Source organism: Perissodus microlepis, chromosome 3 (genome assembly GCF_051167445.1).
Source record: "Perissodus microlepis isolate ML-2025 ecotype Zambia chromosome 3, ASM5116744v1, whole genome shotgun sequence".
Classification (NCBI taxonomy): domain Eukaryota; kingdom Metazoa; phylum Chordata; class Actinopteri; order Cichliformes; family Cichlidae; genus Perissodus; species Perissodus microlepis.
The window spans coordinates 49,584,792-49,598,840 of NC_140463.1; the positions used below are offsets into that span (position 1 = coordinate 49,584,792).

General features: G+C 42.5%; 1 protein-coding gene across 1 annotated transcript; it reads left to right on the plus strand.

Annotated features, from left to right (window-relative positions):
- The first annotated feature begins 4,436 nt into the window (after positions 1-4,436).
- Positions 4,437-7,790, plus strand: cd248a (CD248 molecule, endosialin a). The gene has a single exon (XM_084916247.1). It carries the CDS (start codon positions 4,718-4,720, stop codon positions 6,857-6,859), a length of 2,142 nt encoding a protein of 713 aa, XP_084772373.1. The 5' UTR covers positions 4,437-4,717; the 3' UTR covers positions 6,860-7,790.
- Positions 7,791-14,049: the final 6,259 nt, after the last annotated feature.

A 14,049-nucleotide genomic window follows, 5' to 3' on the forward strand; every position in this document is an offset into this window, starting at 1 on the left:
CCGTTGTGTTGCATCCACCAACTCAGACCATCTGGAGTGAGCAGCTCCGCTGGATAGAGTATACCCGCAACAGCCTCACCTCTTCAGCAACAGATCACCTCCCTTTGAGGCCTCCCTTGGTTTCCAATCACTGTTCCCTGCCAAAGAAGGTGAGGACATTGTACCATCTGTCCAGCACCATCTTTGCATGTGTTGGTGCTGTTTCCCAGGGACAGCTCAGGGAGACCACGGCTTCTCATTGAACAGAATCGATGGTGGTACCCTCTTCAAACCCAGCTTACAGGATCTGGTGTCTGCAGCTGATATAAAACTTGTAACTAGCCAGTTGCAGTCTTACACGACTCTCTGCTGCTTCTCTCCTCCTGTTATCCCCCGAAGATCCCATCCCCTTTGCAGACTGTCTGCCCCTAAACAAGCAAAAACCAAACTAATAAAATTGGCAAAAAATTAGTTAAACATAAAATATCACAAAGAAAGAACAATCCAGTATCCACATCTGCGCCAAAGAGTCCTCTCAGGATGAGGTCCAAAGTCCTGATGGTTAGTCAGGCTATCAAAATGTCCTGAAGCTGGCCCAGGCCCTGGTGGAAGTTAGGAGCCTTCAGGGGTTTGCTGATAAGAGGGTAAACAGACTCTTCACTCTCTGGCAACGCCGGCCAGAGAAAGACAAGCTGTGAGTGGTCTACCCTCCCAAACACTGGGAGAGGCAGGGTGGTTCAAGGCAGCGAAGGGAAAAAATGGCCTTTCTTTTTTCAGTAGGTATCAGCTGTGTATTACAAACCATCTTCTGTCTTCCAGCTTGGACTGAGGCGAGCTGAACCAGAGAACTTTGTTCAGTGGTCAGACCTGACGTGAAGCTATTTTACTGGATTGAAATCTGTGTTGTTGTTTATATTTGGATGCAGCAATCTAAAACCAGACTTGGTTTGGGTTTCAGGTTCTGCTGACAGCAGAAAACCTGGAAGGGGGCTGGGGGTGGGAACTGGAATTGTAGCCCTTCCAGCTATTGCTGGACAGCCTCTCCAAGCAGCAAAAGGGCTGTCCTACCAGCAGGAGGCAAAGGACAGTTTTCTGTTGTGTTTCTTAAATTAAAGAACTTTGTGGCATCACGGACACAGTTATTTCCATAGCAACAACATCACATGGCAACGTGTTAAACAAACAGTACAAATGCACTTTAATTATAATTACAGCTGATTTCACAAAAAAGCTCATTTTTGGAAGCTTGTTTCAGCTCCTAAACAGTTATTTACAGATTTCATTTAAAAATAGGATCAGTTAGGGAAGTCTTTACATTGCACCACACCTTTCAATTCTTTAGTCACATAACTCCAACTGACAAGTCAACCCTGAAAATCTTGTGTTGAAGCAGGAAGGAAAGATTCTGCAGAGTGAAGAAGCACCATTAGAGAAAGTTTCCTAGTGTGTATAGACTAAAGTGCACAGCTACAAACAGTCCTGTTAGTCCACATCTCTGTTGTCTTACTTGAACACATTTTGATACACTGAGAGCACTGGACAGTGGTCCCTCGCTATAACACGGTTCACCTTTTACGGTTTTGCTGTTTCGTGAATTTTTTTGTGTAATTTTGCCTGTTTTTTCTTTTTTTGAACAGCACATTGTGTTCTGCGTCCAGACCGCTGTCAATCAATCTTGTGCCGTGTCTCCTGTACAGTACAGAAATTTACATAAATCTTCTATCCTAGCACTGTGACTCTGAAGTGCTGTACTGTATGTTTGTAAGTTTTCTCCCCAACAAACACAACGAAATGTTTTGCACCACAAAGGCACCTGCGGTAGCATCCAGGAGGCAGAGGAAGATGCTAACCATCGCACAAAAAGTTGGACCTCTGGACATGCTAAAGGAAGGTAGATTTACCATATTTTCCGGATTATAAGGCGCATTAAGTGAAACAAAGCAATCGGATAAGTCAAACTTATGGCAGTATTCATGTAGGTAACTAGTTAATGCAGCAGGATGAGTGCAGAAAGGAAGGAAGCTCTGATGCAGGATACAGGTCAACCAGCTTGTTCTGTCTACAGTTCCTTTGTCTTTGCAGACTACTCTTTATGTTTTGGTTTTATTTATTTATTTTTATTATATTTTTTTTCCATTCTTGTCCCGCAGTAGCACTGGAGTATTTATGCCAAATATCTTTAGACGAGATACCAACCTCAAGCTGATAGCTAAAAGATATATTCTTTACTTGTAATTTACCCAAAATATATGTATATACCTTCTAATGTTAATACAGAGTAATTTTTAATTATGGTCAATTGTTGATTAGTGGTTTTGGAGCTTGACTCACACAATGGAGAAAAAGTTGTCTGTGTCTTGAACACTAGGTCTCTGAATTTTGGATAATAACATAGAACATAGCTGGAAAACCTAATTTAAATCACATCACATCTGTTTACATTAAGTAAGCAGTTTCCAATATCCAAATGTATTATCTCCTTATTTGCTCTTTTGTGTAGTACAGAAAAAAAGGTGCATTAATATTCCCTCCTCACATCTCTGTCTTTAGAGGTGCGTCCAACACATTATAGACTCTGAAGCAGGAAACTTGATTTATGTCAGACTCACAGGACTCCAGTAGTGAACCCCCAGCCATTCTCTACTTCCTAACCCTCTCTCCCAGACACACACAACCAGAGCCTTCTCCATCTAAAAGGTCCTATTTAGAAGCACCCCATATGGAAAAGAAATAGTAAAAACATATATGATTTACTCATGAAAGTGGCCACTTTCTCATTACTTTCATATATTTTGTTAGTAAGTATCCAAAACATACAAGTTTCATTATATAATTTTTCAAGGGATCTTATATGTGTTTTCACTCTTGTATGCTTTTCATACAAGTTTCATACAAGACAGATACGAACTTTATAAGATTTATATATATCTTTTCCATATGGGAAGTCTCCATTTTACTGCCCTGGCATTATTAGCATGGAGGAGAGCGCTGTTGTTTTCATGTAGGTAAAGACAATTTGTGCTGAACTAAGTATCCTCTTTCTGTCCAAGGGCTGTGTGATGCATTGACAGACCTCTCTGCACTGAATCATACCTGTTATTAACCTCTGTCTCTCTTCCACAGCATGTCTTTATCCTGTCTTCCTTCTCTCACCCCAACCAATCACAGCAGATGGCCCCGCCCCTCCCTGAGCCTGGTTCTGCTGGAGGTTTCTTCCTGTTAAAAGGGGGTTTTTCCTTCCCACTGTTGCCAAAGTGCTTGCTCATAGGGGGTCATATGATTGTTGGGTTTTTCTCTGTATGTATTATTGTAGGATCTACCTTACAGTATAAAGCACCTTGAGGTGAATGTTGTTGTCATTTGGCGCTGTGTAAATAAAACAGAATTGAGCTGCATGATGTCAGAATTGCCACATTATAATTAAGAATAAATAACTGAGAATTAGGGCAGCACGGTGGTTAGCACTGTTGCTGCACAGCAAGAAGGTCCTGAGTTCAATTCCACCATCAGGCCGGGGTGTTTTTGTGTGGAGTTTGCATGTTCTCCCAGTGTTTGCGTGGGTTCTCTCCGGGTACTCCGGCTTCCTCCCACCGTCCAAAGACGTGCAGCTTGTGGGTATAGGTTAATAGCCCATAGGTGTGAATGCGAGTGTGAATGTTTCCCTGTTGCTGTGTTACACCCTGCGACAGACTGGCGACCTGTCCAGGGTGTACCCCGCCTCTCGCCCTATGACAGCTGGGATAAGCTCCACTGCCCCCCGCAACCCTGAAAAGGATAAGCAGAAGTGAATGGATGGATGGATAACTAAGAATTGTTTAATTATCAACAAACTCACATGTACATTAAAATACATGAATACAAGCATTGGTATTGTGGAGCTGAACTCTATGGAATCAAATTTGATTTCACAGGTTGGATTCACTTAGAGCCAGTTCACACAACAGGCATCTCAGCACACTTTACATTGTAAAGTCAGGACCTCACAGCTCCATAGAATGAAAACAATTTCTTATGAGCAAGCCCTCAGTAAAAGTAGGCAAAACGCTCCCTTCGCTCATAAACACTAAACATGTTGAAAGGCAAGAGACATAATGGAAGTCATAAGTGGCATACATGTTAATGTGTTTTCAAAATCACATTGAAAGGTTTCAGAAAGTGGAATATATAGAAGAGAAGACAGAATATGTTTGATGTTTTTCTAGAAAGAATATTTATTCAAACTATCATTTAATCTTCATTTGAGATAAGTGTCACAGTTTTATCTCTGTATATGAACGTGTTTGGATGTATGAGCGCATACATATCTGTCTGCTTGTCCAAATGGCAGAGTACCAACTATGTCCACAGATGGAACTTATGAAAACCATATGGCATACTCTGAAAAAGAAATCAGTTTGCTATTCCTCCCCCAACTCCCTTTAACTCCCTCCCTCTTTGCCCTTCTCCTCGTCCTGCTTGTTGCTATAACTCCCTCCTTCTTACTCCTATTTCCTTTTCTCTCCTCCCTCTCTGCTTCCTGAAGTCTTGAGTCTGCAAACACTCCAGTGCTGATCTGTTTCAGCAGTATAGAGTGAAGACCACAGAGGAAAAGAAGTTAAAATTCAGGGAGGAAATTTCAGACCAAGACTAAAACATCACATTAAGAAAAATCTTTTAAAGGCAGATGATAAAAGTGTAAAGAAAATCAGGGTGAGAGGCAAGCAGAGAGAGGATCTATAAAGCCGGTTTAAAATAAAGAATGGGCTCCCTGGTGAGCAGTGCTTTTCTCTTAACCTCCCTGCTGGCTTTGCTTTTTGGATGTTCTTCAGTCTTGGCCCAGAACCTGAGACAAAGAGATGCACTATGTAACACAGATGGCTGCTTTGTTGTCTATTTTCAACGCAAAACCTTTTTGGAATCATGGAGGGCCTGCAAAGAAAAAGGTGGCAACCTGGCCACCATCAAGCGGAAGGTGGATGCAACCGCTATTGCCACTCTCTTTTCCACTGTGGATCTGCGCCACTCACGCACTACTGTCCAAGTATGGATTGGCCTTCAGCGCCAGCCTCGCCAGTGCACTACCACGCGCCCGCTGCGAGGTTTCTCTTGGACTACCGGTGACCAGGACACAGAGTATACCGACTGGCAGAACCCGGACTCCCCTGACTCGTGTTCAGCGCCTCGCTGTGTATTTATGGGCTACAGCACTGAAGACCAGGATAATAATTTTAAATGGATAGACAGTGCTTGTGCAGTCTCTGCAGATGGGTATCTGTGCCATTATGCTTACGCAGGCATGTGCCCTCCCCTGTGGAGTGAGGGAGAAGGCAATGTTACCTACACCACACCGTTTAACCTTCTAAGCGTACTGCTGACTCATGTACCCGTTGGATCTGTTGCTACCGTACGCTGTCCTTCAGGCACCAAAGAAGAAAAGACGGTTTCATGTATGACGAGGGAAGATGGCTCAGTGGGATGGACCAAAGAAACTCCTCTTTGTTCTCATTTCTCTATATCACGCAACCTATGTGACCAGGATAATGGTGGATGTGGGCATTTCTGCATGCCAGCTGGTGGTCATGTCTACTGTGAATGTGCTGATGGATACACGCTTGCACCAGATGAACGCACTTGCCTCGATGTAGATGAGTGCCTCGGAGGTCCTTGCGAGCAGATCTGTGTGAACACCTTGGGGACATTTGAATGTCAGTGTCACGAGGGCTATGATATAAATGATGAGGGTGAGTGTGAGGATATTGACGAGTGTATAAATGACCCATGTGAACATGCTTGTGAGAACACCCCAGGCTCTCATATCTGCCACTGCCATCTGGGCTATTCCTTAGTACCTGAGCATCCCAGGCAATGCCAGGATATCAATGAGTGTGAGATTCCTGGAACATGCGAGCAGATGTGTGTGAATTATGAAGGTGGTTTTGAGTGCTATTGTAGTGAAGGCTTTGAACTCATGTCTGATAACTATTCATGTGAGAAGAGAGAGGAAGGAGACGACCAATATGCTGTCACTCCTCCTTCTCTTTGGGTCACAGGCCAGGCTGGACCTCTGTGGGACTATGACTGGCCTACACAGGAGGAGGAATCTCTGGACTGGCTGACAGAGTCCACCAGAGTTTTGAATTCTGATGTAATTTGGGCCACCAGTCCCCCACTCGTGCTGGACCCCCTGACACAGGGAACTGATAAAGATGAAGAAGAAGCTGTAGACAGAGCTGACTGGTCAAACGGTGATCAGAGATTTCAGTCTGAGCTGAAGGTTTTGTCAGCAACTGCCTACAATACTCCTCATCTCCTTAGCTCCAGCGCTACCCCAGACCCGTACAAGGAAGATGAGGGTGAAGCTACTACAGCTCTTCCCTTATACCCCACCTCAACAGTCTCAGAAGGAGCTTGGAGCTGGGGGGCGGATCTCGTTACTTCAGGCAAGATTCCACAGGGTTCTGTCACAGACATGCCTAAAGAGTCCAGTTACCACAAAGAGCCAGAAGGAGAAACACAGAGGAATCTCCTCAGGGAAAACTTTCAGTTCACAGAGGCGGAGTTAAGCAAGGAGGAAATGACCTTTGTGGAATTTACCCCCAGTCAAAACCTGGCCTTTCCCACCAGGCTGGCTTCTTCCCAGCCGCCCCTAACTGAGGACGAGGAAGGTGATGACAGCTCCGATTCTGTCCAGACAAAGGGGAGCACTTGGCTCATGGTGGGACTCTTCATACCCATCTGCATCTTCATTGCCGTAATGGTGGCACTCGGTTTTGTCTACTGCAACCGCTATAGAGTTACGGCACACGATAAGAATGCCGCTGACTGCTACCACTGGATCTCGGGGTCTCATGATAAACAGGGAGCTCCTGACCCGTCAGCAGGGGTGCAGAGCTGTGTTTAAAACTGTGAAGACATTTACATAAACAAACCCTGTCTCAGAGGGAAAGAATGGTGACGAATGCATCTGGTCCCTCTGACTCTGGACTACGGGACACATTTAAATAACTCTTGAATCTAAACTCATAATGACAGGAGGGAAAGTGCAGAGAAAGTCTTTTTGTGAATATGTTTTCTATGTGGTACAGAATACACACACACACACACACACACACACACACACACACACACACACACACCTGATTATTGACATGTTTATTCGTTTCAGCATGTCCCAGATGAAGTAATTCCTGCTTATAAAGGTAACAGAGGTTTTTGTTTTGTAATGGAATTTGACTCAGTTTCACATCTCTGCTCATAACTGTTACTGTTACCTGTGTTTTATAAGTGTGGTTGCCTCAGTCAGCAATGAATGAAGGGAAACTACATAAATGTCCAGAAGGAAACATCATTTGCCCTTACAGAAAAATGCTGAACATAAGTTCGCTGTGTTGGAGCAGAATTGTGGAGCTGCGATTGAACAAAACCCTCTTTCATGTTTGTTTCTTGTTACCATTTTAAAAGTATAATGCTTGTAATAGTTCATTGAAATAATGTCACACTTCATAAACCCTGTGATTGTTACACAGAGACTGGTTGTAGCAGCTGTTTTGTGACACTGGCCTTGTTTGTGAAATGGCCATCAGTCACCCTTTGTACTGCTAATTCCTGAATGCACTAAAATCATTTCTGGCCACCTTGGATGAAATCCAGCTGTGTACAGACTGCTTTCAGTGCAGCTGCCGATGGAGCTTCGATTTTTAAATTCCCAAATGACAATGAGATTTCAAGGGATTTGTATCCTGCGTTCAAAACTGACTACTAACACGGGAGGAAAGAAGATTGTATAGAGTACTAAAAATACTAATAAAGATAATAATAGTAATCGACTGAAACTAATGAAATGTGGTATGATTTTTATAGCTAAATCTGTTCATTCATTCATTCGTTTTTATTTATAAACAGTGCTAAATCACAACAACAGCCACCTTTTTTTTCTGCCTGTCCCATTTGGTTCTTTAGCCCTCAGAATTGTTGTCTGAAGACCAACAAGGAGACTCAATGGATTTACTTTGCCAAATGGATCATCACGGCCTTGCCGTATTGGTCCATTTGATCAACCTTTGTTGTTATTATTTATTTTATTTTCAGTTGTTACAGACAGGACAGACGGGACAGACATGACTGAGGGATAGGAAAGGGAGAAAGAAAGAGGAAGGAAAAGAAAACAGAAGGGAAGAGGGACAGTGAGAAAGGGCAGTTAAAAAGAGAAAGAAGAGAAAAAAAATCTCCTGGATCACCTGTTGGGAGAAAAAGAAGAGAAAACAAGCAAAAAAAAAACAAAAAAAACCAAAGCAACATACTAAACACAACACCATCACGTTAATCTAGCTAAATGTAAACAGCAGTAAATACTAAATATTGGATGTTGTTGTGTAGCAAGCAGGACCGACAGCGCACAATGTGCTTGGAAATAGCAGGCAATAAAGGTGTCGTTTATGTCTATGAACAGTGAACACCCGTGTGCACACCTGTGTGGATCAGCGCGCTTGTATTCAGAAGGTTTCCCCATGTAATGATCTGCTAGAGGATGTAGAGAGCCATAGCCCCGTCTCCCAGGGCATGAAGCAGGCATGGAGGAGATCCAGGCTCCAGACATCCAGAGGCCCCAGAGTGCGAGAGCCCAAGGAGGACCACCGGAGGGGCATCCGTGCCACCCTCCTGGGAAGAGCTGAGGAGAGCCCCAGTGTTGAGTTTGAAAGTTTATTGGAAATAATAGTTCAGTTAGAGGGGAGCTTTCTTTGATCAGTTGCAATCACGTCACCTGAGACAGGAAATTGCATCTGTTATATGCATTTGAACACGAAGCAGATTAAATATGCAGCAAGGGTTTCAATTTATTTTAGTCATTGCTGTGATATTCTTGTCATTTACTACTGTATTCAAAATCCTAGAAGTATTTGCCGTCATTAGCTCAGAAAAGGGGAATAAGGATGCTGTAATTGGAAAAATAACTATTATCGGCAGAGTCCTTCCTTAGAATGTGTTTTTACAGAAAATACAACAGGATGATTCAGGACCTCACTGGGAGGAAGCATTGTGACTGTACTGACTAATAGAGTCTACTGATTAAAACCAGCTGATGTATTTGTTTGGCTCTCAGGGGGGGTCTCACGCTCTCTTTTCTCTCACTGTCTGTCCAATTATCAAAATCACCGTCTTTTCTGCAGGTCTCAGTATACAGACACAATCTACTCACTTCTTACAACTCTGATGTATATTATAAATAAAAGCAGTCATAGTTTGTTAGGTTTGTCCATTATTTAGTATAAATATAACACGGTGTACACATTTGCTGCAAGGATCTGGGAACATGTTGCTGTCACTACAAAGAAGCAGAGAGACAATCAGAGAGCTATGCAACCCTCAGGTTAGCTCCTTCCCTTCTGTAAACACAAAGCTGAGGGTTCCAGCTGTTATTCACATTGTAGTACTGGGAGGTCAAATGCTCTGCAGCTTAAGAAAACACCAGCAAATAGACAAATGCTGTACAAGCACACAAAACACACAGAAAACAAATGCTCACCCTTAATAATCAGCTGTGTAGATAAGCCATGTATATGTAACACATAGGGACACTAAAGCAGTCGTGCCAGAATGTCCTGCTAAAAAGAAAGATTCTTTAAAATACAAGGGGGAGCAAGCGAGTCAGATACCCAGGGCACAGAGATGAAGCAGGTCTGACCAGAAACAGTTTATTACTAGGCCTGGGAGCACAAATAAAAAAACAAAAACCAAAACAAAACAACACACCCTTAAAATGTACGTAATAAAATGTTGTCAGTCTACTAAAACTAAATAAAACAATTCTAAAACCCGTAAAACTACCATTTTCTACATTCACTAAAAACCCCCTGCTATAATTATGCCACATGTTCATTATGGGTCCATCAGCAGGCCAGGAATTCCGGCTTTAGAGCGGAGTCCACGTCAGCCCCGTCTTCGGCAGACAAGGAAGCGCCTCCCATCTTCTTGTCCTTCCACGGGCCCATCATATCCCAGCCCAGCTTGCGTTCTGCACCCGAATTCATCATGCGACCACCGCCACAGCTCTCCTTGCGTCGGTGTCCTGTAAAATCGATCGTGGGGCGATCGTGGCTCAAGAGTTGGGTGTTCGTCTTGTAATCGGAAGGTTGCCGGTTCGACAGTCTCGGTCGTTGTGTCCTTGGGCAAGACACTTCACCTACCGCCTACTGGTGTTGGCCAGAGGGGCCGATGGCGCGATATGGCAGCCTCGCCTCTGTCAGTCTGCCCCAGGGCAGCTGTGGCTACAACTGTAGCTGCCTCCACCAGTGTGTGAATGTGAGAGTGAATGAATAGTGGAATTGTAAAGCGCTTTGAGGGGTCCCGAAAAGCGCCATATAAATGCAATCCATTATTATTATTATTAAAATAACAAATAGAGGCCAGAACAATGGTCCCAGAAGCGGCCCTAGCTCATGGCCATGGTGACCCTCTCCCAATCCAGCTGCACCCAGTAAACAACAGTAGAGACCCTACTCACAAATGCAGGTAAACCTCTGCCCTGCTGCCAATCACACGCGTTGTCTCCTACTGTTGCTGTTCCATGAGGTCAGGACTGGGTCGCCGTGTCACGCTGGCCATCTAGCATTCACCTTCCAGTGCTCAGCTAGCCTGCTTTTAAAAGGTCTTTACACAGCTAGGCCACCTCTGGACACACCCATGCCTCAGCAGGTGGTCCCTATCAGCTAATTTGTCCCATGTGTAGCCAGTCCACAGTGGATTAAAAACTATGTCACATAAAACACTAAAAACCATGCAATAGAAACAGAATAAAACCATGCAAATAAAACGACACTCATAAATAAACACTAAAAATCAGAATAAAAACAATATACAAGATAAATACAAATTTCCACTGTGTAACATATATACAAGCATTGGCATATTTTGAGAGGCCTGATTTTATTTTCATGATGATAATGAAATATTAGTATTTACTGATTTAATGCAGTAACATCCCTGTTCTACAGGCAGGGGATTTAAAGATTCCATGGGAATGCCGATTGATTCGGTTTTCTCCTTGATGACCAGAGATGGACAGTAACGCGTTACTTGTACGCTGCGTTACTGCGTTACTAAAACCGTGATTTTTTTGTGAGAATGTCTCATGACAGTGACAACAGCTGTGTGCAGATCAACAATGGATCATATGAGTGCGGGAGAGTATGAGCGTGCAGCGTTTAAAGCGTGGAAGTACTGACCTTACTTTGAGTTTGATTCCATAAAAAGTGACAAAAACATTAGTGTCCGTTGTGCGTGGGAAGAAAACTTCTTTTTACAGCGAAAAAACCCCCTAAACTTCCAAGCAAGCACCAAGTGCGCTACGACGTAATGGGAAATTCACAGAGAAACTCGCGGATTCTTCCACTGACCGCTGCGGCACACCTGCACCAGGGTAAACCTCCGCCTACGCCACTCCTGCTTTACAGGTGAAAATAGAGCAACAGGACCGCTAGTCTTTGACTTTATTTATTTTCTGCTGTGTTTTACTTGCATCTATTTGAAAGAGTGAGTGTAAACACACACACAAAAAAATATATTTTATGTGCTGGAATGTGCAGAAAATAGGTTTAAATGTTAAACAAATTTCTTCCAGTCAGTGAATGTTGCATATAATTAAATTTTTGCTTGATGCATAAGGTTAAAAGGTTAAAACTAATAAAACAAGTTTTAAAAAGAGACTTTTCCATTTGATTACATTTTGTATGATGGATTATGCAGAAAAAGTAGAATTGGGCTGAAAGATCTATCGCTTTATCACCTATTCAGGTTGTAAATCGTGTTTTTAAAAAGTAACTAAGTAACTAAGTAATTAATTACTTTTGAAAATAAGTAATCAGTAAAGTAACGGGATTACTTTTTTGGGGAAGTAATCAGTAATTAGTTACTGATTACTTTTTTCAAGTAACTTGACCAACACTGTTGATGACAGAGAGCCACCGGATCACCTCCTTACACAAAGGAGCAGCTCTGAGTTTTCACTGTGGTGTACACCATCCACTGCTTCTTTCATTGCAGCCGAGTACACTTGTGTGGAGGCATGTGACCCAACACCTGGACAATTGCTTCAAATTCAGGAGCACTTTGGAGCTGAACCTGACTGGATACTAACTTATGTGACCAAAGCGAGCTAACAGGCTACAAAATAGTGAATGAAGTAAAGAAATTTCAAACATCCCATAGACATTTTCCTGCATTATCAGTTGTGTTTCTATGTTGTTGTTGTTAAAAACCCAGTGAAGTATTCACTGATGTTTTGTGATTATCTTATTTATATTTTTTTTTAATGAAGAAACTTCAGTATATTTAAGTTGAGCTATCCTATGACTCCAACTGCTTTCTTTCTTGAACTAAGACGTTTGCCATGCTGGGGGTAGGATGGCCCATCCACAGACCCCAAAAGACCTGAAGCCCGACACCTTAATGACAACTGTGGCCAAAGTCTCAGAGAACCAGAGGCAACGCGTAGCCGACCCAGTCAGAGCCAGAGGCTGAGAACAGGTCCACAGGGCACTAAGTAGGGTGTGGATACTGGCCAGTGCCCAGAGGGGCAACCCCCACCCTCCATAACCATGTTCCAAAGGAGCCACGGTTCAGCCAGACCCAGGCCCAGCCACGCACACACACAGACATCTGCACACACACCCAGGCTATTCACTAACTGCACAGGAGAATGTTTTTTGTTTCTTTTGTAAGTTGGTATTGTTTCTACAAATTAGATTACAGTCGGTTTTATCAGGACGCGTCAGGCATGTGAACTCTTATTAGTCCCTGTAGTGTTTACTTAATTAGCAATGCTCATTGTTTCTACCACAAAATCCGAGTCTGTCAAAGTTTTAAGTGTATTATAGGACTGTGACACAAACCATGTAGCAGATCATCCCAGACCAAGTAGTGCTGATATATATCAATTTTAATAGAAGACCTGAAAAAAACCCCTCTAATAACACTTTGTTTTAAAGAATTAAATCATACAGTGCACTTTACTACGTGACAGTCGTTGTCCTTGTGTAGAACCCTCTTGTGCTTTATTTAAAAGCAGGTCCTATTGACATCATAGCTTGGTTTTGAGTATTAACTAACAAAATGATCAAATTCTTTATTTTTTAACATTAACATAAACCACTTTTGTTAAGAAGTCAAATGACACATTAGGCATAAAGCATACTACAGTTTTAAGTGGAAGAAACACTTTTTATTACATTGATAAAATAGATTTTAAGTTATAATCAAATATGTTGTGGTCACCAGTAGCATGCATCCTCCACATTCCCAGTCCTAATGGGTCAAATCCATGATGTGCACTACCTACCGTACAATTCTGTAAAGTTCCCCTTTTATAGATAAATTGCAAAATTAAATAAGTCACAATTTTAATTGGTCTCATGAGCTCTGAGATTCTTAGTTAGTGTATAATGTGGTTTTTATTACATGGATTCGCAGCATATATTTGTAAGAGAGTCACATTTAAATTGAATAGTCTTATGTTTATGTGCTGATCATCTTGCAGCTGTTGCTCTAGATTGCTTCCAAAAAAGCTTTCAACCAACAAACATGAGTTAATAATGGCTCACTACCTGGGTGGTTCAAGCCTCATTTCCTTGTTAGTGCAAAACATCAAAACAGTCAGCACATGTAGCTCAGAAAGAAAGAAATATAGTGGGAAAAATCTCCACATCTGGAAATGTTATCACTTGTTTTTGCATGGAGTCCTCTTCCATGAAGACTTGATATTATCTGCAGGTCAGTGCACTCTGAACTGGTTACTGTTTATATAAATTCTACCATTAAGAATGTCTCTTTCCTCTGCAGAAAGCTTTGTTGGCAATGTAGTCAACATTTCAGAAACCACGAGGTGTCTGAAAAAATGTGACATTGAAATACTTGAGCCAGATGATATAAATGATCACCATCCTCTAATATCTCCAAAAGCTGATTCTGTTCATCTGGATGTTTTCACTGGGACAAATGTTTTATCCCTCATCCAAGTGACTTCTTCAGTCTCAGCTGACTGCAGGTTTCCCCAAAACCCCAAAACATGCTGCGCCAAAAACTGGTCCACCCCAAGGA